Source organism: Pelecanus crispus, chromosome 1 (genome assembly GCF_030463565.1).
Source record: "Pelecanus crispus isolate bPelCri1 chromosome 1, bPelCri1.pri, whole genome shotgun sequence".
In the NCBI taxonomy this organism is placed as follows: Eukaryota; Metazoa; Chordata; class Aves; order Pelecaniformes; family Pelecanidae; genus Pelecanus; species Pelecanus crispus.
Genome location: NC_134643.1, coordinates 207,789,226 through 207,809,602, shown reverse-complemented (window position 1 = coordinate 207,809,602; position 20,377 = coordinate 207,789,226). Strand labels below are relative to the sequence as shown.

Here is a 20,377-nt window from a genome sequence, read left to right as displayed (position 1 = left end):
CAGGCCTCCCACAGCGGCATTCGGGATGTGGTGACGGCCCCTCGCGCACCACCGCCACAGCGTGCGTCGGGGGCCCGCCGGGCCCAGGCGGCGCCGAGCCCTCACCTCGGCCCGAGCCGTGGCAAGAAATCCCTCACAGACCCAACCGGCGAGGGGGGCAGGACATGCCGGGCTCCACGGGACCACCTTCCCGGGAAGACCAGGGCTAGGGCTTGGATTTGGGAACCAGAGAGCTTTCACCAGCCTGCGGTGTGGTCTGAGGGAGCAAGAGGAAACCGACGGGAAGCGGGCCCCGGCGCGCAGCGCTCCGGCGCGGCCCCTCGGGCGAGCGGCGCCCTGCGCCTTTTCCGTAAGGCCCGGCCCTTTCCCTCAGCGCATCGCTGCGCACTTTGCGTAACCCCGCTCTTCCCGTCGCGCGGTCACCCCTCGCCGCCGCCGAAAGGGGGCGGGAAGCGCGCTACGTAGACGGCTGCGAGAATCGCCGCAACTCGCGCCAGAGGCGTAACCGGCGGGACTTCGCCCCCTCGCCGGAGCCGGCGCAGAGCCCCAGCGCTCCCGTCCTGCCGCCGCCATGGCTGCCCCGGGGCCGGCCCGGCTCCTCCGGGCCGCCGCCGCTTCCTCCCGCCGCTGGCTCTTCTCCGCCGCGCCGGCAGCCGGGACGAGGCCGGGCTGCGGCGGCGCCGCCGCTGCCGTGAGGGCAGCCCGGCTGTTCGGCCTCTCTGCCCGGGCGGTGCTCAGGTAAGAGGGTCGGAGCCGTGAGGCGCCGGGCGGGCTCCTCACGGCGGCGGCCGCCTTCCCGCCGCGGCAGCGCCGTGCCTTTCCGGGCCTCGGCGCGGAGGGCACCCGGGGCCAGCGGCCTCCCGTGGCACGGGCTGCCTGGCGCGGCGTGACCTTCCCCCGGTCGCTCTCCGCGCCGCGGCCCGCGGTGCCCCGTTGCCCCGGCCCTGCCGCTGCCTGGCCCGCTCGGCGGCCGTCCCGGTTCCTCCTCGGCCCCGTCACGGCCGCGCTTTGCCCGGGCTCTCGCCGCCCCGCCGGCGGTCGCCGTGGCGGTGGCGCTGAAGCGGGACCTGCCGCCCGCAGCCCCCCGGGGTGTCGTCCGGCGGCCTCGGCGGGTGGGGCGAGCGGGGCCCCGCACGGCTCTGCCGGGGCAGCGGCCGGAGGTGCCTGTGGGCCGGCTCCGGGTCGGCACCGCACCGAGCCTGCGGCGTGGCTCAGCCACGGGGCCTAGGTGACCTGGAACCCCCTTGACTTACAATGTTAAGAGCTTATAATGTTATGGAAAGCTGAACGAGGGTTCCTAACGTTCAGACTAGTTTTCTAAAAGGTTGTAACCGTATCTGTGTTGCTTTTTCATGCAGTGCAGTGTTTGACTTTTTGTTTGTTTGTTTGTTTTAATGTGTGAAGGTCTGGCTAGGCTTGTGGTAGTACAGCACATCAGAGAGAGCCCAATACTGAAGATCTCTTCTTCCTTCAGTATAGTTTGCCTTTACTGAAGAGCACTTGTGCATCTAACTGTGCAGAACCCCTGAGTAGGTGTTTCAAAGTGCATTACATCCGTAGACATTTAATATTCCACAGCCCACAACTATGGATTTGCAACTTAGTACATGTAGTCAAAGACTGTGTTTATGCATGGCCTTCTGGCTTGTAGCTTGTATATTCAAAGATAGGTTAGAGCCTATGGTTAACTTTTGGTATTTAAAATGCAAAAGTTTTAAAAGCCTATTTTACTTGATTGCCAGAGAAGTTTCTTTGACTCGGAACAGGACCCATGATCAGCTGTCCAACATCAGTGATGGAGCCTAGCCTGTTTCCAGAGGGTTGGGTAGTGACCTCACCATCAAAGCTGTTTAAATAGTTTGCTTTTAAACTCTCCTGTAGATGCTCTCTTACTTTGTTCCAGCAGATACTTTTAATATGGAGAAACAAACTAACTTTTTAGTCTAGACTCCCATATGAGGTGGGTAACTTGCTAGTTTAGGTCTCTTCTTTGAGTGTCCCTGCTGAGTGTCTTAAAAATAAGTCTTCACGGAGTGAGTGCCCTGACCATTAGTTATTCTGAGGTCCTTGATTAGCAGTTTTTCATTCAAAAAATCAAAAGGTTTTTGTTACATATTGTCAAATTTTTAAAAGTTCTTAAAAATTACTTAACAGGGTAAAAATGGGAGGAAAAAGAATACTAAAAAGGGAAAACATTCCCTTACCTAATAGTAAGGTAAGACCTGTAATCTCCCAGGTCTTTCACAAACAGACTGAATACAGATTGGAATCTATTCACATTCATTGCGCAAGCATGCCAGCAAAAAAGGTCACACAAGCAAGTATTTCAAATGTATTGTTTATATACTCCATGTCATAACCTGTCTGAGTGAGTTGGGAGAAAAAGAAAATCCTTGTTTCTTTTGTATATTAGTGTTTTCTCCACTTACGTGCAAGTTATTTCTCTAGTCCTACCACTTCTGGACATTGTATTATTTGAGACCCAGTTCCTGAACTTTATGTAGTCAGTCAGTGTTATTCCAGTAAAAAGATAGATCACTGTTTGTATATGTAAAATCAGCTGTGTTTGTGTCTAGGGGATGAAGACCTGGCTATATAAATCATCAGCTGAGGTGATTCTTGCGAGTGGAAGTTCCCAAGGGTTTCAGTGAAGCATCAGCTGTTAAATTTTCATTTCCATGGCATTCTTTCTCTTGCTCTGTTTTTATCTGTTATCCTTCCTTTTTATTTCATGGTGAACAGTAGTTATCTCAGAATTCTTTTGTACCAGTTTAGATAACTGTACACTATTTTTGGTGCACAATGTAATTACAACATGTTTTAAAGATTAGTTCAGATTTATAACTTCTGTGTTTTAATTGAGGCCTGTATAACAGTTTCATTCATGAAACTCTTCAGGCAATTAGGTAGAGCTGTTAAAGTTACCATTTAATAAAAGATCAGGAAATTATAATAGAGTTGGTCTCGCCTCATGCAACACCAGGCTACAGTTGTTACCTTTATGTTTTGTTTGGAGGAATGTAAGAGGTGATTCTTAACTTGGAAGTACTTCTTTTAAGGGGGAGGAGGTAGCTGTCAGAATTGTTGCAGTACTTTTTTTTGCATGGGAGGGACGATGAACAGCATTTACAGTTCTCTGGTGCTCTTTGCATTTACACAATTTGCTTAATTTAGGGTATCCTAGGGAAGCTTGATAACAAAGCTGATAGTACAGTGGCAACCATATAAAGAAATAAATTGTATTTTACATCTGGTGAAAAGGGTTCATCTGAGCATGAATTGGGATATTTATGCTTTATGTAGATTAAACAAAATATATTTTGTTCTTCCTGATGATTCTGAGGCTATTTATACTTGTGTAGACCTGACACATGTCATGTTAATTGTCTATGACTAGTTCACAGTATGGTGATGGTTGATTTTGGGGGTTTTTTCTTCTTCATGCAAACAATGTCTAGGGAGACAAAAGCCATGTTACTTGAAATTTATAAAGCCTAAGTATTGTTTCATGCAGGTGTGATTGTAACTATTTTTTAATGGTATCTCCCAGTCATTGAAAAGATCTGTACAGTGTGTATTATGAATGTCTGACTAGTCTGGTTATTATGTGCAGGCACTTCTGAAAGTATTTTTACCACTCAGGCTCATGCACAGTAAAGCCTCAGTGATTTTTTAAATTAAACATTTTGGCTATGTGAAGAGTGGTCAAGATGGCAATAGCAGAACAGATACTACTGGAAGACTTGAGAAGGCTATCTCTAACTTTATTACAAATAAATAAATTTTAGTTTCATTTATCAACCAGGGTGGATTAAGTCCCATTAATTACTGTAGCGATCTTTAACAAAAGTCAGTGACTTAGTGGTGGTGCTTTGGTTTGTCCCCTTGCTGCATGCCGCACCAGTTAGGTGTGCACAGCCATGGTGCAGCAGCTGGCTGCAGCTAATGTAAGATTGTTACTACCGAAAAGGGGATCGCCACTCCTGTTTCCTCATTTTTGTTGTGGGCAGTGGCGCTCTCTGTTTTGCTTGCTGGTTCAGCTTGGGACTACTTTGTTTTTAGGTTTGATTTTTCAGCCAGATTAGCAAAATGAGTTGACTTGCCATAATACTGATGTAAGGATGATGGCAGGGCAAACTAGAGTGGGGATTGCCCAAACCCATATTTTTATATTAGGAAGAGATTGATTTAAGCTGATCATGAAGCTTAGATTGTGTTATTGCATCATAAAGTTGCAGTAACACAATTGTTTTAAACTGTGCAGCAGTTTAGCTGTGACTTAGTGGCCATCACAGAAACATGGTGGGATGACTCTCATGACTGGAGTGCTGCAATGGATGGCTATAAGCTCTTCAGAAGGGATAGGCAAGGAAGGAGAGGCGGTGGGGTGGCTCTGTATGTTAGGGAGTGTTTCAGTTGTATAGAGCTCAATGATCATGATGATAAGGTCGAGTGCTTATGGGTAAGGATGAGGGGCCAGCAAGGCAGATACCCTGTTGGGAGTCTGCTATAGACCACCCAACCAGGATGTAGAGATAGATGAAGCGTTCTCTAAGCGGCTGGCACTAGTCTCGCAATCGCTAGCCCTTGTTCTTGTGGGGGACTTCTACTTGCCAGACATCTGCTGGAAAACAACACAGCAGAGAGGAAATAGTCTCGGAGGTTCCTAGAGTGTGTGGAAGGTAACTTCCTGACACAGCTGGTAAGTGACCCTACCGGGGGAGGTGCCTCACTTGACCTGCTGTTTACAAACAGAGAAGGACTCGTGGGAGATGTGGTGGTTGGAGGCTGTCTTGGGCTTAGCGACCATGATATGTTAGGGTTTCCAGTTCTTGGTGATGTAAGGAGGAAGGACAGCAAAACTGTTACCATGAACTTCCGGAGGGCAGACTTTGGCCTGTTCAGGACACTGGTTGGGAAAGTCCCTTGGGAGGCAGTCCTGAAAGGCAAAGGGGTCCAGGAAGGCTGGGCCTTCTTCAAGAAGGAAGTCTTAAGGGCTCAGGAGTGGGCCATCCCCATGTGCCGTAAGACCAACCGGTGGGGAAGATGACTGGCCTGGCTGAACAGGGAGCTTTTGCTGGCACTCAGGGAAAAAAGGAGAGTCTACCACCTTTGGAAGAAGGGGCAGGCAACTCGGGAAGAGTACAAGGATCTCGTTAGGTCATGCAGAGAGGAAATTAGAAAGGCAAAAGCCCAGCTAGAACTCAATCTGGCCACTGTTGTAAGAGATAATAAAAAATGTTTTTACAAATACATTAACAACAAAAAGAGAGCCAAGGAGAATCTCCATCCTTTGCTGGATGTGGGGGGGAACATTGCCACCAAGGATGAGGAAAGGGCTGAGGTACTTAATGCCTTCTTTGCCTCAGTCGTTAATAGCCAGACCAGTTATCCCCAGGGTATTCAGCCCCCTGAGCTGGAAGACAGGGACAGGCAGCAGAATGGAGCCCCCATAATCCAGGAGGAAGCAGTTAACGACCTGCTATGCCACCTGGACGCTCAGAAGTCTATGAGGCTGGATGGGATACACCCGAGAGTACTGAGGGAGCTGGCAGAGGAGCTTGCCAAGCCACTTTCCATCATCTGTCAGCAGTCCTGGTTAACAGGGGAGGTGCCTGATGACTGGAGGCTTGCCAGTGTGATGCTTATCTACAAGAAGGGCCGGAAGGAGGATCCGGGAAACTACAGGCTTGTCAGCCTGACCTTGGTGCTGGGAAAGATTATGGAGCGGTTCATCTTGAGTGCGCTCAACAGGCATGTGCAGGTCAACCAGGGGATTGGGCCCAGCCAGCATGGGTTCATGAAAGGCAGGTCCTGCTTGACCAACCTGATCTCCTTCTATGACCTGGTGACGCGCCTAGTGGACGAAGGAAAGGCTGTGGATGTCATCTACCTGGACTTCAGTAAAGCCTTTGACACCATCTACCATAGCATTCTCCTTGGGAAGCTGGCAGCTTATGGCTTGGACGGGCGTACTCTTCGCTGGGTAAAAAACTGGCTGGATGGCCAAGCCCAGAGAGTAGTGGTGAATGGAGTCAAGTCCAGTTGGTGACCAGTCACAAGCAGTGTTCCCCAGGGCTCTGTTTTGGGGCCAGTCTTGTTTAACATCTTTATCGATGATCTGGATGAGGGGATTGAGTGCACCCTCAGTAAGTTTGCAGATGACACCAAACTGGGTGGGAGTGTTGATCTGCTGGAGGGTAGGATGGCCCTGCAGAGGCATCTGGACAGGCTGGACTGATGGGCCGAGGCCAACTGCATGGGGTTTAACAAGGCCAAGTGCTGGGTCCTGCACTTGGGTCACAACAACCCCATGCAGCGCTACAGGCTTGTGGAAGAGTGGCTGGAAAGCTGCCCAGCAGAAGAAGGACCTGGGGGTGTTGGTAGAGAGCCGGCTGAACATGAGCCAGCAGTGTGCCCAGGTGGCCAAGAAGGCCAGCAGCATCCTGGCTTGTATCAGGAATAGTGTGGCCAGCAGGAGCAGGGAAGTGATCATCCCCCTGTACTCAGCACTGGTGAGGCCACACCTGGAATACTGTGTCTAGTTTTGGGCCCCTCAGTACAAGAAAGACATTGAGGTGCTGGAGCGTATCCAGAGAAGGGCAACAAGGCTGGTGAAGGGTCTGGAGCACAGGCCTTATGAGGAGCGGCTGAGGGAACTGGGGTTGTTTATCCTGGAGAAGAGGAGGCTGAGGGGAGACCTTATCGCTCTCTACAGCTACCTGAAAGGAGGTTGTAGTGAGGGGTGTTGGTCTCTTCTCCTAAGTAGTTAGCGATAGGACAAGAGGAAATGGACTCAAGCTGCGCCAGGGGAGGTTTAGGTGGGATATTAGGAAAAATTTCTTCATGGAAAGGTAGTCAAGCATTGGAACAGGCTGCCCAGGGAAGTGGTTGAGTCCCCATCCCTGGAACTGTTGAAAAAACAGGTAGACGTGGTGCTTAGGGACATGGTTTAGTGGGCATGGTGGTGTTGGGTTGACAGTCGGACTGATGATCTTAGAGATCCTTTCCAGTCTTAATGATTCCTAGTTTTTACTTTCATTAAAAAATAATCCAGCCACCAAGCCAGGAAATGTGAAATTATTACTCTACCCTTAATTGGTTTAGTGGTGGACTTGGTAGTGTTAGATTAATGATTGGACTGGATGATCTTAAAGGTCTTTTCCAACCTAAACGATTCTATGATGTAAATTTCATATAATGGGCAGATCTGACTGTGTACTGGTTCTGACATTCATATGGCCATTGATCTGTGTTGGGTTTCAGCCAGTTTTGTTTCCAGACCCTGTTTACTGCATGACAGTATGTGGTGACTGCTGGAGATGGAAGGAACAAAGGAGGGGGGCCAGGACTGTTCTTTTGCCAGATTAAGGTATAATCACAGGCGAAGACAGTTTCAGGTGTGTTTTGAAAATTGAGAGGGAGGTGACTTGTCTTTTACAAAGGTTCTAGTGATCTAATGGATGGCCAGACATCTTGCGGTTTGATCTATGTTACTTGTGATTGCCTTATCCTAAGAGAAAAGAATACATTTTGGATATCGAACAAATGTTTAGTTCTTGCTATGTCTATACCTTGGGCATAGGATTCCCATAAGTACAAGTACATCTTGCACTGTGTCTCCTGTCAGGGTTGTGTTTGTTGTGTTGACAGAAATATTTCAGTAAATGAGGTGTATTTTGGTGAGCTCTGGAATGGCTTTTTGAAGCAATTTAAAATTACACCATCAAAGGTTTACTTTGGCTGTCAGAATGTGAATCTATACCTTTCCAGATGCAATCTAAACCCATCAGTCTTAAACTTCCAGTGAAGGTGGTGAATTTTTTACTAGTCTATATAAGAAGTGGGTGCTTGTTTCCTTGATTGTGCTGTGAGAGGTGTTAACACAGCAGAGGAGCAAAAAGAAGAGCAGAGAACCAACAGAGAAGGGTTTGCTGGAGGTGGTCCTTTGATATCACAGGTGACTATGCAACATTAATTGTATCTTTTAAAGCTAATTCTTTAAGACTTCTGAATTTTATTATAGTGCATACTTCAGTTGCATCTGCAGATCAGCAAGGTCAGTCCTTCATTATCAATTATAATTTTGGAATGAATTTATAGTTAATAGTAGCTTGTGGCTGCCTTCTGGAGAATGGACTCAGGGATGATATGACAAGAATTAAACATGACATCACCATGAATCACGGCACATATTGCTGCCAACTGAGCTTACCATTGTGGCGAGTATGTTAAGTCTACAGCAACAAACATTTGGGTTTGGTTTTTTTTTTTTCCAAAACAAGCTAGGACTCAGATTGATAAAAACACATTTTCTTTTACAGGCAGTTCCAAGAATAAGCTGTTTACTGATGTTTCAGTATGGCCACTTTGAAATTTTTGCTTTAATATTCAGCTCTGCAGGTTAGAGTTTTCCAGGGAGTGACTTTGTTTTCTACCTTGTATGCTTTCCATATGATAGATCATTCAAAGACCAAATTACTAAAAAGATTAAAGGTAGTGTTAAGCATGCTGTTCTTAAACATGGCGTTCACATAGAAACATAGATTTTTGCATTATCTTTCAGTTGTTTTATTTGTGTATCTCATCTCTTGGCACCTTTCTTTGCTGTCCATCCAAGAAGTTTTTCTTGTTTTACTCACTTTCTATAGGAAAGAAAATAGTTTAAAAACAAACAAACTGTATTTTAGTTAGTATTTTAACAACTTTCTTTTAATATGCATGTGAAATGACATAATATGGAACACTCAAAACCTATTTTTTTTTCATATTAAAAGCATTAGTCATATTAAAAGCATTAGTCTTAAGAAATTTTTATGCAGACTGCAAGAGAAATTTTTCTTAAATAAATGTAATTGTCTGAGCAGCAAACCAGGAAAATACAAAACCTTCTTTCTTTGAAGCCAGTATCAAAACTTTGAACTTCACTGGAATTAGTATTCACAAAGTGAAATCCTAAGAGAATCTGTGCTCAAAAAAAGCAGAATGCTTTTGGAGTATTTTCATTGTTGGGAGGAGAGGATAATTAAATTTTGGAACTAATAAAGTAAAATGCCTTAAACTCTAAGGAAGAAATGGGAAAATTTTAAAATTTGTCCTAAATGACAACAATGAGAACGATTAAAATTTTATAAATCCAAAGGAAAACTCCACAGAAAGGGGTAAAGCATTTTAAATAAGCTCTTTTATTTGGTAAAAATACAAATGTTGTGCCTAAAATAAAATAGCTCTGACTGTCTTCAGTGAAAGGCAAAACATCAGGATCCTATGTAGCTTCTAGTGACAAAACACAAACCAAGGTGGGTTTTTTTTCTTGTTTTTCATGGCCTTTGTTCAATGTACAGTAGTAAATGCCTGTACCTGTTACGGCTTTTAAAAGCCACTAACTTAGGTTTCTGTGCTCTTAGAGTTGATAGTGATTACTGGTTTAGTAGTATTCAATCCATTTTAAAGATTTAAAAAATTCTAGAATTCTCTCTTTAATTCCATTATATGCTTTTCTTTTTCAGCTCAGAAGATAAAATAACCGTTCATTTCATAAATCGTGATGGTGACAAACTAACAGCAAAAGGAAAACCTGGGGATTCTCTGCTGGATGTTGTTGTTGATAATAATCTGGACATAGATGGTTTTGGTAAGTAGATTCACCGAATACTGAATTCACTGTCTAGAAATTATGTTGTATTGCCAGTTTATTCATAAATATTTATATAATTTTTTACATTGGAAAAGACCCTTAAGATCATCAAGTACAACCATAAATGAATATTTATTTATTAATTTATTTATAAAACCTAACTACTTTATTTGTATTTTGTCCCCCTTTTTTTCCTGCAGGTGCATAGAATATTTGGGGTCAAGTTCTAAAAAAATATTTGGGGTGAGCCTTGTTTGAATGTTAAAGGAGGGGAATGCAGATGGAGTGCTGTCAAGGTGGAATCTGAGAGATGCCACCTGCAGACTCTTCTGAGCTGAAAGGTTCTGGAGGTGACACAAAACTGGTGTATTTCTAACAGTGTCTGGTTACTACAGTATTGCCATGCTGTCTCAATTTATTATCAGGCTTTTTGTAGCACAAATTGCTGTGGTACTTAAGTGAAAGAAACAACCAAATCCGTATCAGTTGGCAGGGAAGAGCAGAAAATTTAGTTCTTATTAAAGGACTGGGGTAAAGGAGACCAATGCCCTAGTGAAATTCTAACTCAGTACAAGTTCTGTTTAAATTCAAAATAGGAGGAAGTTATACCACCTCCCTATTCCTTCAAACTTCTGTACTTTCCATAGTTAGTTCCACTGAAGTTGTAGGGTTCTGCCCATACAAAGCAGTGGTATTTGGTAATGGCAATTAAATACCTCAGGACAGGTGGTTACATGGACATGAGCTCAAGAATTAATAGTACAAACTAAAGCAGGAAGTGGAAGTACAATTTGCATGAGTGAATGCATAGCATGGAGCAATTAGAGAAAAAATAAAAGCTAGTGTAGCACAGTTTGAAATCTGAGGTGCGTTTTATTTAAGTGCAAATAAATGTCACTGCTAGTAATAAAATCTTATGTCTGAGGCAACTCTTATGTCTAGAGTTGCATACATTTGGGGAAGAAGAATTCTTAAAAATCTGTAATGTGTTGGGATAACTAGCTTTATGTATCCCTTATCAAGTGTATCATAGAGGCTTATGGCTAGTCTTCTTGCACACTATGGTAAATATTCTCTCAGTTTGTGTAAATATCAGCCATGTTAAAGCATTGTGGTAAAGTGGGGGGAAAAAAAAAAATAATGCTGTCAATAAACAGAAGCCAAACTAAAAATTGGAGATACTGTAACAATCTTTAATTACAACATATGCTAGTCCCATTTCAGTAATCATTTGCTAATGAAACATCATACTAGGGCAGAGAAATAATGCAGTATAAATAATGTAAAAATGTACGTTCTGTGATTAGGAAAAAAAGTAATGAGGGAAAGAATGTAAAATGTAAACCTTACCTATTTACTTCTGTCACTAGGGGGCATCCCATGTGCAGTAATAATAATAGAAATATCTTTGTATAAAGACTTACAAAGCTGTTGAATGATTCAGCTGCACTCAATTTGTTTGCTACTGCTAGCTTTACAGCTGCAGAAGGACCTTCCACTGTTCAAATAGACTGGTCAGTGTTCTTTCTCTCCCCCCCCCTTAAAATGCTTCAACTGCCGATACAACAAATTTTACATTATTTGGTACTTTATTTAAACTCTGCTTTTTCACATGCTTTTGTATGTGCTTTAAGACGTGATATATTTTAAAAATCAAGTCTTCTAGTACAGTGTCATGTTCGCTTTGAATATATGCTGTTGATACCGTTACTACATGTAACAGCATGGTGCTTTCTGTATGTTTTTTGTGGTCTGATGATGAATCCCACTGTTTCTTTTCATAGCAGTGGTTATACATGCAGCCTTGCTTCCCTTTGTTTCCGTATGAGTACAAAGGTGGTGTGGTCACAGTACTCTCGGTTCTGCTTTCCCTGGAAATGAGTAAATAAATTAAACTTGGCTAATGTCTTACCTGCTTCTCTCTTACCAATTTAAATCAGAGGTGGGGGTCTGTGCGCCCCAACCCCAGTCTCCACACGTATGAAGAATTCAGCTTTCTTCTCCTCTTGAAGTTGCATGTTTCTTTTTCAACAAAGTGGAGAACTCTGTGCCAGCCCTATACAGTGGCAGAGACAAATTTGTTAGTGTTTAAACTTCTACTGTCCTGTGGTGACCTAATTGCTCTAGCAAGTAGATGTAGTTGATGCTTCTCTAGTCTGGAGAAGAGGAGGCTGAGAGGAGACCTTATTGTTCTCTACAGCTACCTGAAAGGAGGTTGTAGCGAGGTGGGTGTTGGGCTCTTCTCCCAAGTAGCTAGCGATAGGACGAGAGGAAATGGGCTCAAGCTGCACCAGGGGAGGTTTAGATTGGATATTAGGAAAAATTTCTCCATGGAAAGTGTAGTCAAGCATTGGAACAGGCTGCCCAGAGAGGCGGTGGAGTCACCATGCCTGGAAGTGTTTAAAAAACGGGTAGATGTGGCACTTTGGGACATGGTTTAGTGGGCATGTTGGTGTTGGGTTGACGGTTGGACTGATGATCTTAGAGGTCCTTTCCAATCTTAATGATTCCTAGTTTTTACTTTCATTAAAAAATAATCCAGCCACCAAGCCAGGAAATGTGAAATTATTACTCTACCCTTAATTGGTTTAGTGGTGGACTTGGTAGTGTTAGATTAATGGTTGGACTGGATGATCTTAAAGGTCTTTTCCAACCTAAACGATTCTATGATTCTATTCTATGCTTGTTCTGTTCAACCCTAGCAAATTATTAGATCCTTGGCTCAGGCTGGATTGCCTAGTAGTACATGTAGGCCTCTTTAACAGAGAGAAAACCCTCTCTCTCTAGCCTCACTACCTTTGTTGCTGGGGATTAGTGTTCTGTTGAGTGAGAAGAAATACCAAATATAAAAGCCCTCCTTCCTGTGCTTCTGAGGAATTTTTTGTATAGCAGGTGTCTTCTGTTGAACTTCTTGAGGAAACCTTCCCAAAACCATGGGAGAAAGAGGGATAGAAGGATCAACCTTGGGAATAAATTAGGTAGTGTTGATTGACAGTGTTGTCTGCTTTTGCATTCTTATAGTAAAAAACTTTTCTCTCTTTAAATGGTAGAAAGGGAATTAGTTAAGTATTTTAACTAACTGCAGCATTCAGGTAAATCTTAATGTTATAGGAACTGTAGAAGTACTATTGACAGTTGAATGTAGAGTAGATATATGAATGTGGGAAATGTACAAACAGATACTTCTTGTATGAGAAACACTTACATATGAAGGATTTTTTCTGAAATTCTGCTGTAATTGAAACTTCAATTTTTATCTTGATTTTCTCCCCCCCCACTGCCCCCCCCCACCCCCAGGTGCATGTGAAGGAACACTAGCCTGTTCAACTTGTCATTTAATCTTTGAAGACCACATATTTGAGAAACTAGATGCAATTACTGATGAAGAGATGGACATGCTGGACCTGGCATATGGCCTCACAGAAACGTAAGGCAACATAACACTTCACTATGTCAAAGAATGGAGAGAAGGGCTTGCAGATGGGGCAGTCTAGTATTCTTAAAGTGCCTTAATCAGCTTTTAATGAATAGCTGGATTCTGTTACGCAAATGGGACTGCCAAGTTTAAATAGTTTATCTGAATTCATATTAAAAAGATGTCAGTACTGTTTTTGTAAACTGGAGTGGTGCTTGCCAGTACTTGCTCTTCAGAGGTGTCTGGTGCAGAAGTGTCAGATGCTGAAGTATGACCAAAAAACCAGTTCTTCCAACAAAAACTTTGCTGCTGCTGTCATGTGTGTGAAATTTCTTGTTCTTGTTTCCCTTCCCTTCTGTTTTCTGTCTCCATTAGTCTGTAGCTAGTTAATGTATTTTATGAATGTGTTTACGTTAGTATTTTAGTTTCGGTCAGATCTTCTTTTCACAGAATCACAGAAGGGTTGAGGTTGGAAGGGACCTCTTGAGGTCATCTGGTCCAACCCCCTGCTCGAGCAGGGCCATCTAGAGCCGATGCCCAGGACCATGTCCAGACGGCTTTTGAATATCTCCAAGGATGGAGACTCCACAACCTCTCTGGTATTTATGTACATTGATAAGATCCCCCTCCCAAGCCTCCTCTAGGATAAACAGTGTCCCACATGGCAGTGTCCCCACTTGTCATGCTTTGACTCGTGGCAGAGTGCTCTTAGAGCACACAAGCCAGCATCCCTTTGGGTGAAACTAATCCCAAAGTGTGCTCTAACTGCTGATGGGCAATTCAGTGCATAGGATTAGACTAATGGTAGTCTAAAGTAGCCCTCTGTTCTACATCTCTCCCACCATCACACACCTTGTAATTAGGGTGTCACATCCTCATCACAGACCCATTCCTAGCGGGCTGCACTACTTGCTACGTGTACACATAGCCTGTGCCATGGAACATACCCACATGAACAGCAGGCAACTATGCCTTGCAAGGTTTCATAAGCCCTTTCCTTCATGTTTCAATGGAACTGCTTATTGAAGCTTTTGAGAATCTTTCCAGTGATGTCAGAGGGTTTTATACCTGGCCTGTGTAGTATAGGGTTTTTTATGTCTCTGCAAAGGAGTACTCTGAATTAGCTCATTTATCTCCTTATACCAGTAATGGGAATCCTGTACTAATCATTTCGACATGAGGGTACACTTTTTCTCACTTCAGCCAAATCTTAACTTTTCTAGGGGCTGTAAAGGCAAAGAAGTCAAGCTATGAGAAACTTGATTCAGCTTCTTTTGTTTTATCCTTTTTCCTGTCTCCCAAAAAACATTTGCTGTCTTGAAAAAAATCATAAGCCTACTAAGTGTGAATTTACTTCACTCTTACCATCTACCATAATTCTCCTATGAATTTTTAGGTTCTGGGCCAAACCAATTACCTCATCTTTTGTGCTGATATAAACTTGTGTGATGGAGATGCACTACTATGCTCTGTCATAAGTATAAGGATAACAGCTTTTTCTTGTCAGTGACTCTCTAGATTTGGGAAAGTTTCAGCTAGCAGCTGCCATGAAGGTTAATGTTTTTTAAAATGAGGAACTAATTAGAAAGGTTAAAACAGTATGGTTTGAATAACTGCAGAATAGTAGAGATTATTAAAAGTAGTAAGATGGGGGGACACAAACCCTGGCAAATTAAATGTTTAAAAAGAATACTGAAGAAAAAAAACAAGCTGAGAAATAGCTTGCTAAAACGTAGAAAAAAAAATTTTGTTTCTAACCTGTCAGAAGCAGAAAACTTCTTTGCGGGAGGAGCCAATAGATGATGTAGAAGGTGCACTTAAAAAGATAACATAAAAGCAAAGTTTCTTTTGTGTTATCGTCTCTAGAGGTGTTATGCGATGTCCATGCACTAGAAGGTTTCTTTGCAGAGGGCTTCCTGGAGTATCCGTCTCAAACTGATGTGTCTATAGAAGTAGTGTTACAGCAAATAAGTAAAATGAGTAGTAACAAATGATAATGACTAGGTAGCATTCACCTGGGAGTTCTACAGGAATTCGATATGACATTTCTGAACTACTGGCTGTAAGGCTTAATTAGTTGGTTCAAAACTGCTTCCACATCAAAGGAATGGAAGGTAGCAATCCAACTTTTAAAATGAGATCATTGGAACTGGAGAACAGTGAGTCTGATTCCATACTGTGTGTATGGGCTGTTGCTTTTTTATAGTTTCTACTAAGTAATGGGAAAGAAAGAATTCAACAGAGCTTTTGTAAGAGGGAAGTAACAGATATGGGAGTTCTTCAAATGAGTCGCTGAGCATGAAGAAAGATCTTATAGTTTATATAGTTTACTTAGGTCCAGAAATCCTTTACTAAGTTTGGAGTTGCAATGGGATAAGAGTAAAGGCCCTGTAAAGGATAAGTAATTGGTTAAAAAAAAAAAATTGTCCTTTAACAAGGTAGAAGTATTTGGCTGTCTGTTAAGAGTATGTGATCAACAGTGTGATCTAAAAGTGATTGGTGCTAGGTTTTATGTAGGGAGCATATTTGTGAAAGACAGAAAACAGAATGAAGAGTAAGGTTTGCATATGGTGCTATGTTGCTCAGTGTGGTAAAATCAAAAACTGTCAGTGAAGACATGCAGAAGGATCTTGTGCCATTGAGTGACAGGAAATGAAATTTGGTGTTAAAAGGTGCAGATAAATGTATATGGAGAGGTGAGTAGAACAGTGGTAACTTTGCGTACTTGAAATAGGCTGTCAGCTAGCTAGTGTCTTTCCAGGAATGTCAGCTTAAGGTTTGGTGTAAAAAAACCAAACAAACAAAACCTAAAACAAACAAAAAACCCCAACCACCACCCAAAACCAACCAACCAAAAAACCTCAAAAAGGTAAATGAAACATTGGCAATATTAGGTAGGAAAAGGTAGAAAACCAGAAAATACCATTATATGACAAAATGGGGATTCACCATATCTTTATACTTGTGCAACTCTGACTTCCTGTTTTGTTGGGTGTTTTTTAAAGTAGTAGAGGCAATAAAGGGAAGGCCTATAGAACTGGTTAAAGTGGAATGGCTTTCATGCAGGGATTGACTAAATTATCTTTTTTTGGGGTCCAAGCTTCTTCAGCTTTAAGGGATGGGGGAATCTGGTTAAATAGCTGTAAAATTGTAAATGCTGTGGAAGAATTTGAATAGGATAAGGTAGTTTGTTTCCCACAGTGTTATTTAGTACTGCCTTTTTTTTTTCTGCGTAGCAGACTTAAAACAAAGGGTGGTGTTATTTCACATGAAGGGAATCCATTGCCAGACTGCAGAGTACCTATGCAATTAGCATTGGTCTTTAGTGAAAAACAGACACTTCAGTCAAATTAAGCCTTACAGGCAATGCTACACAGGAATATCAGAAATCACATCTCTGTAATAGATTTCATTTCTAAAGCTGTTCTTATGGATGCGTATTCATGAGATGAAATCTTCTGGTAGTGCATGTATTTATACATACATTCCAGTAATTTGAAGTTGATGTATACAGTCATTTACATAAAAGTATTACTTTTGGGTATAGTACTGAACTGGGAGCTTTAACAGCAGTTGATCACTACATGCTTGGAAGGTTTCTGTATAGATAGTAATGCAGTACCATTTTTTAATAATACTTCTTCCTACATTCCTGTACTGATTAAATTATTCAACTGGTGCTACAGAGCATTGCCCATCCTTGCTGACGTTTAGGTATTCTATACTTAAGTACCGAGGCATGGACATTGAATTGAAGATATCCCAGCAATAAAAGTGGCTTGTGGTGTCTGCAGAATTTTGTGGTGCTATTAAATCTTTTGATTTTAATTGCTCACATATAAGACTCTTTCATACTGAATGATAGGTAGAAAAATGAAGGCTTGCATCTCCTCGGGTGCTATGAGTATTTTATCCTTCTCTTTCCTGTGCTTCTTGTCTTTTCACTCTTACCTTTCTGGCTTAATGACCCAGTCTTGAATTGTTTAGTTTGAAAACGTTGGGCTGTCTTCAGGCCCTGGGTGGGTTAGGCTGTGCTTTCTCTGAGGCTTTCATTCCGATTCATTGACTTCATCTCTTCAGAGATGCCAAATATCCCTTGGGACATCAAGTGTCATTCCCTGCACTTGACTGAACTCTTAGTGAACCATTGAAAATGGAAGAGCCACCCTTACTACATGTTGCCTCAGCAAGTAGGAAGTACTTGGTGTACAACTTTCCAATGTATTGAACTCTGTTACTTAATGTAAATCACGATTATTGCTGCTTATATCTTTGCATTGATGCATGCAATTCACTACTGGTCGTGATTAAGACCATGCACAAGGGTGGCCATTTCTAGATCCTAATGTGTTTGGGATGGCTGAATGTTGGAGGCATAAAGGGGAAAATGCTGTTAGATATATGATTGGCTAGAACTAACAACAATGTCGTATTTCCCTACAGATCACGTTTAGGCTGCCAAATCTGCTTGAAGAAATCGATGGATGATATGACTGTTCGAGTACCAGAAGCTGTTGCTGATGCTAGACAATCAGTAGATATGAGTAAAAACTCCTAAAAGAAAAATATTGTAGGGGTTTTAAAGAAGCTTAATTATTTTTATAACTTATTTTTAAATGTGTAATTAAATATGGAAACTTACATAATTGTGAGTTATTTTATATGACTATCAATATTAGATTAATGCTATTTTAATTTTCTTTATAGAACCTCCTATATTTTTACGCTTAAAATGCAATAATACTTCTTATAACTGATCACTGGATTATAAACATTAGCAAGTGTATTACAGATTTCATATAACATTATTCTGCCAAAACCTTTAAGGACGTTTGAAAACTGGATCACTTCTACAAGACTTCTAAAAACCCCTGGGCATTTCTAGGTTTCAGACCTGGATATGTAAGAGAACAAAAGTTGGAAGACTGCATGGGGTCTTTTTAAAGTGTTGTCATTAAAGATGGTATGCTCAGAGCTAATTCATGTTCTTGGTAAATATGATACTTCCTCAGCAAATAGTGGGTTTTCAGGGTAGGGATTTTCCAAACTTTGGAATCTTAATGAGATGTGAAATTTTGTCTTGCAAAAATACTGTTAAAACCATGAAATCTAGGGGCCAATACAGAATGTTGGCACCTGCAGCTTAATTGCTGTAGTGCATCTCTGTTGCCCAAATCAGAAGTCAATAAACCTCAACTGTATTTACGTTTGACTACACCACAAATATGGGGATACAGGCTTGGAGCTGTCTAATGGGAGAGCATAACCACTGGAGGTAAATGTAAATTCTTGCTGTTCTCTGAAGATGGCTGAGTTGGGATTGAAGAGGGCGATGTTTGTCAACATAAGATTTGTTCTGAAATCTTTATCCCTTACTTCTTCAGTTTTGAGCTTGTTCAGGCGGCAGTCTGATGTTAGCTAGGGCAGCTTGAAGAGATGGCTAGATTCTGGGCCTTGCTCTCAGGATCATTTCAATAATGTCTCATGTGAAATGACCAAGTATATTTATTCCATGAAGATGGACGAGGTTCACCAGAAGGGGTAGGGAGACCCCCATGGTGGGATAGTGTGTGGACTGATGATGAAGAGCTCTCAGTTGGATCTTGGTTTAGTCTTTCTAAAGTAGACCAAAATAAAATGTCTCCAAGACTCTTTATTATTCTCTCCAGTTTTTGTTGCCTAAATACTTAAATGAAATGGTTGTCACTAATACAATAGTTATTATCCTTATAAGGTTATTGTAATATTTTGGGGTGTATTTTTATATATATAACATGTTTGTTTACATTTGAATCATCTAGTGCATTCATTAATGCCTTATTTGAACTGGTGACAATGACATCTAGGCATCTTTTCTTGCATTATTATAGTTAGGGGAGAGGGAAGAAAATACTATTTTTCCAGTGTCGAATATTGGGATTATTTTGAGCATCATGAAGAGGAAAAAAGAAAAATCCCTCTGTTACAAAAAGAAATATTTTCTAGAACTGTATTGAAAATAGACCTAGTTCAGACTCTTTGATTTCTTCTCTGAGTAGCTATTACTTAGTTTCCTGGTGTTCCCTTTGGACTTTGCCCTAAAACAAGGTATGCCTAATGTGGTCTGCTCAGAACTTAATCAAATGGGGTTTTCAGAATACACTTCCTGTCTCTTCTAATTCGACATACGACTTCGAAGTTGAAATTTCTGGCTTTTTGAAGACAGAGAGCGAGGTCATGGAGAAGGGTGGAAATAAATTGAAGAAATGTTCTGAAGATACTGCTGTCTTCCTCTGCAACTGCTGTGACTCTAAGCATAATTTAGAGTTTACCCTTCCACAATCAGGCGCTAAGGTAAATCAGTTCTCACTTTGTATTGCCTTTGTCCTGAGTTCATTGATATACAGTAATTATTGCTAAATCTTGAACTTTTATTTCTTACATGAGACACAGGTCTTTAGCTTCTGAGAGAGGGAACTCAGGTCGTAACCAGATGTACTGTGCATTCTTACACAGGAAAGAAATCTGAGGTTTCAGTATAGCTGTGGGGTTTGGGGGTAGGTGGTGGTGTTTGTTGGGTTATGGGGTTTTCTTGGGTTTTGCTTTGGGTTTAGGTTTTTTTTTTTTTTTACTCACAGCACCAAGCACTTCTCCTTAGGAGAATCTTGAAGCGCTTAACACTGTGTTAAACAAATGTGAAACAGCTCTCATGCGACCGTTTTCTTTCTAAGCCAAGGTTGTTTCATTGTGCATTTCCTGTGACAGCTTCGTGTTACAGAGACTTTGACTCTTCCTATAGCATGCCTGTGGAAGGAATTATTTAGCACAGCAAGGCAAAAAAGGACACTTCAAAGTTCAGTTTGAATTCTAGAGGTATCCCATATTGCATGTAAAATGGAAATCTCAGAAGGCGAAGGAACTGACGTGTAATGCCCAAAATGCACAGCTCAGAGATACTTTTTTCCTTATTGTCAAAATGATTTGCAAATAAATCTTATTTTATACCACTTTCTGACACACCTTGTGTGTATTGATTTTTTTTTTTTTTTCTCCCATTTTTCTCCAAGTCATTGAATGTATTTCTGGGTGTAAAATGGAACTTTACAGTTAATGATGCACATTCAAGTGTAAGTATGAATTATTGTGCGATGACACATGATTAAAGTATCAAAACTAGTTAAATATATATTTGTTTACTTCCTTGTCCAAAGAAAGATTTCAGGTAACTCATTTCCTAAAGGTGTTTCCTTTCTCTGTCAAAACATGGAGTCAGTGGGTCTCTTCTGCCTCTCTCCCTTCAAAGATGAGGAGAAAATCAGCATTGACTCTGTCACTGCTGGACTTGT

At 41.8% G+C, this 20,377-nt stretch overlaps 1 protein-coding gene across 1 annotated transcript; it reads left to right on the top strand.

The window, feature by feature from the left end:
- Positions 1-571: 571 nt before the first annotated feature.
- Positions 572-19,867, top strand: FDX1 (ferredoxin 1). Its single transcript, XM_075714463.1, has 4 exons — positions 572-738; positions 9,510-9,634; positions 12,935-13,064; positions 17,496-19,867. The coding sequence occupies exons 1-4, from the start codon at positions 572-574 to the stop codon at positions 17,608-17,610; spliced, it is 537 nt and encodes a 178-aa protein (XP_075570578.1). The 3' UTR covers positions 17,611-19,867.
- Positions 19,868-20,377: the final 510 nt, after the last annotated feature.

Excerpts from the sequence above, each read along its gene's own strand:
- FDX1 (XM_075714463.1), top strand. The coding sequence starts at position 572 with ATGGCTGCCCCGGGGCCGGCCCGGCTCCTCCGGGCCGCCGCCGCTTCC. Across the intron at positions 9,635-12,934 it reads TCTGGACATAGATGGTTTTG|GTGCATGTGAAGGAACACTA; the intron begins GTAAGTAGATTC and ends CCCCACCCCCAG. Across the intron at positions 13,065-17,495 it reads GCATATGGCCTCACAGAAAC|ATCACGTTTAGGCTGCCAAA; the intron begins GTAAGGCAACAT and ends ATTTCCCTACAG.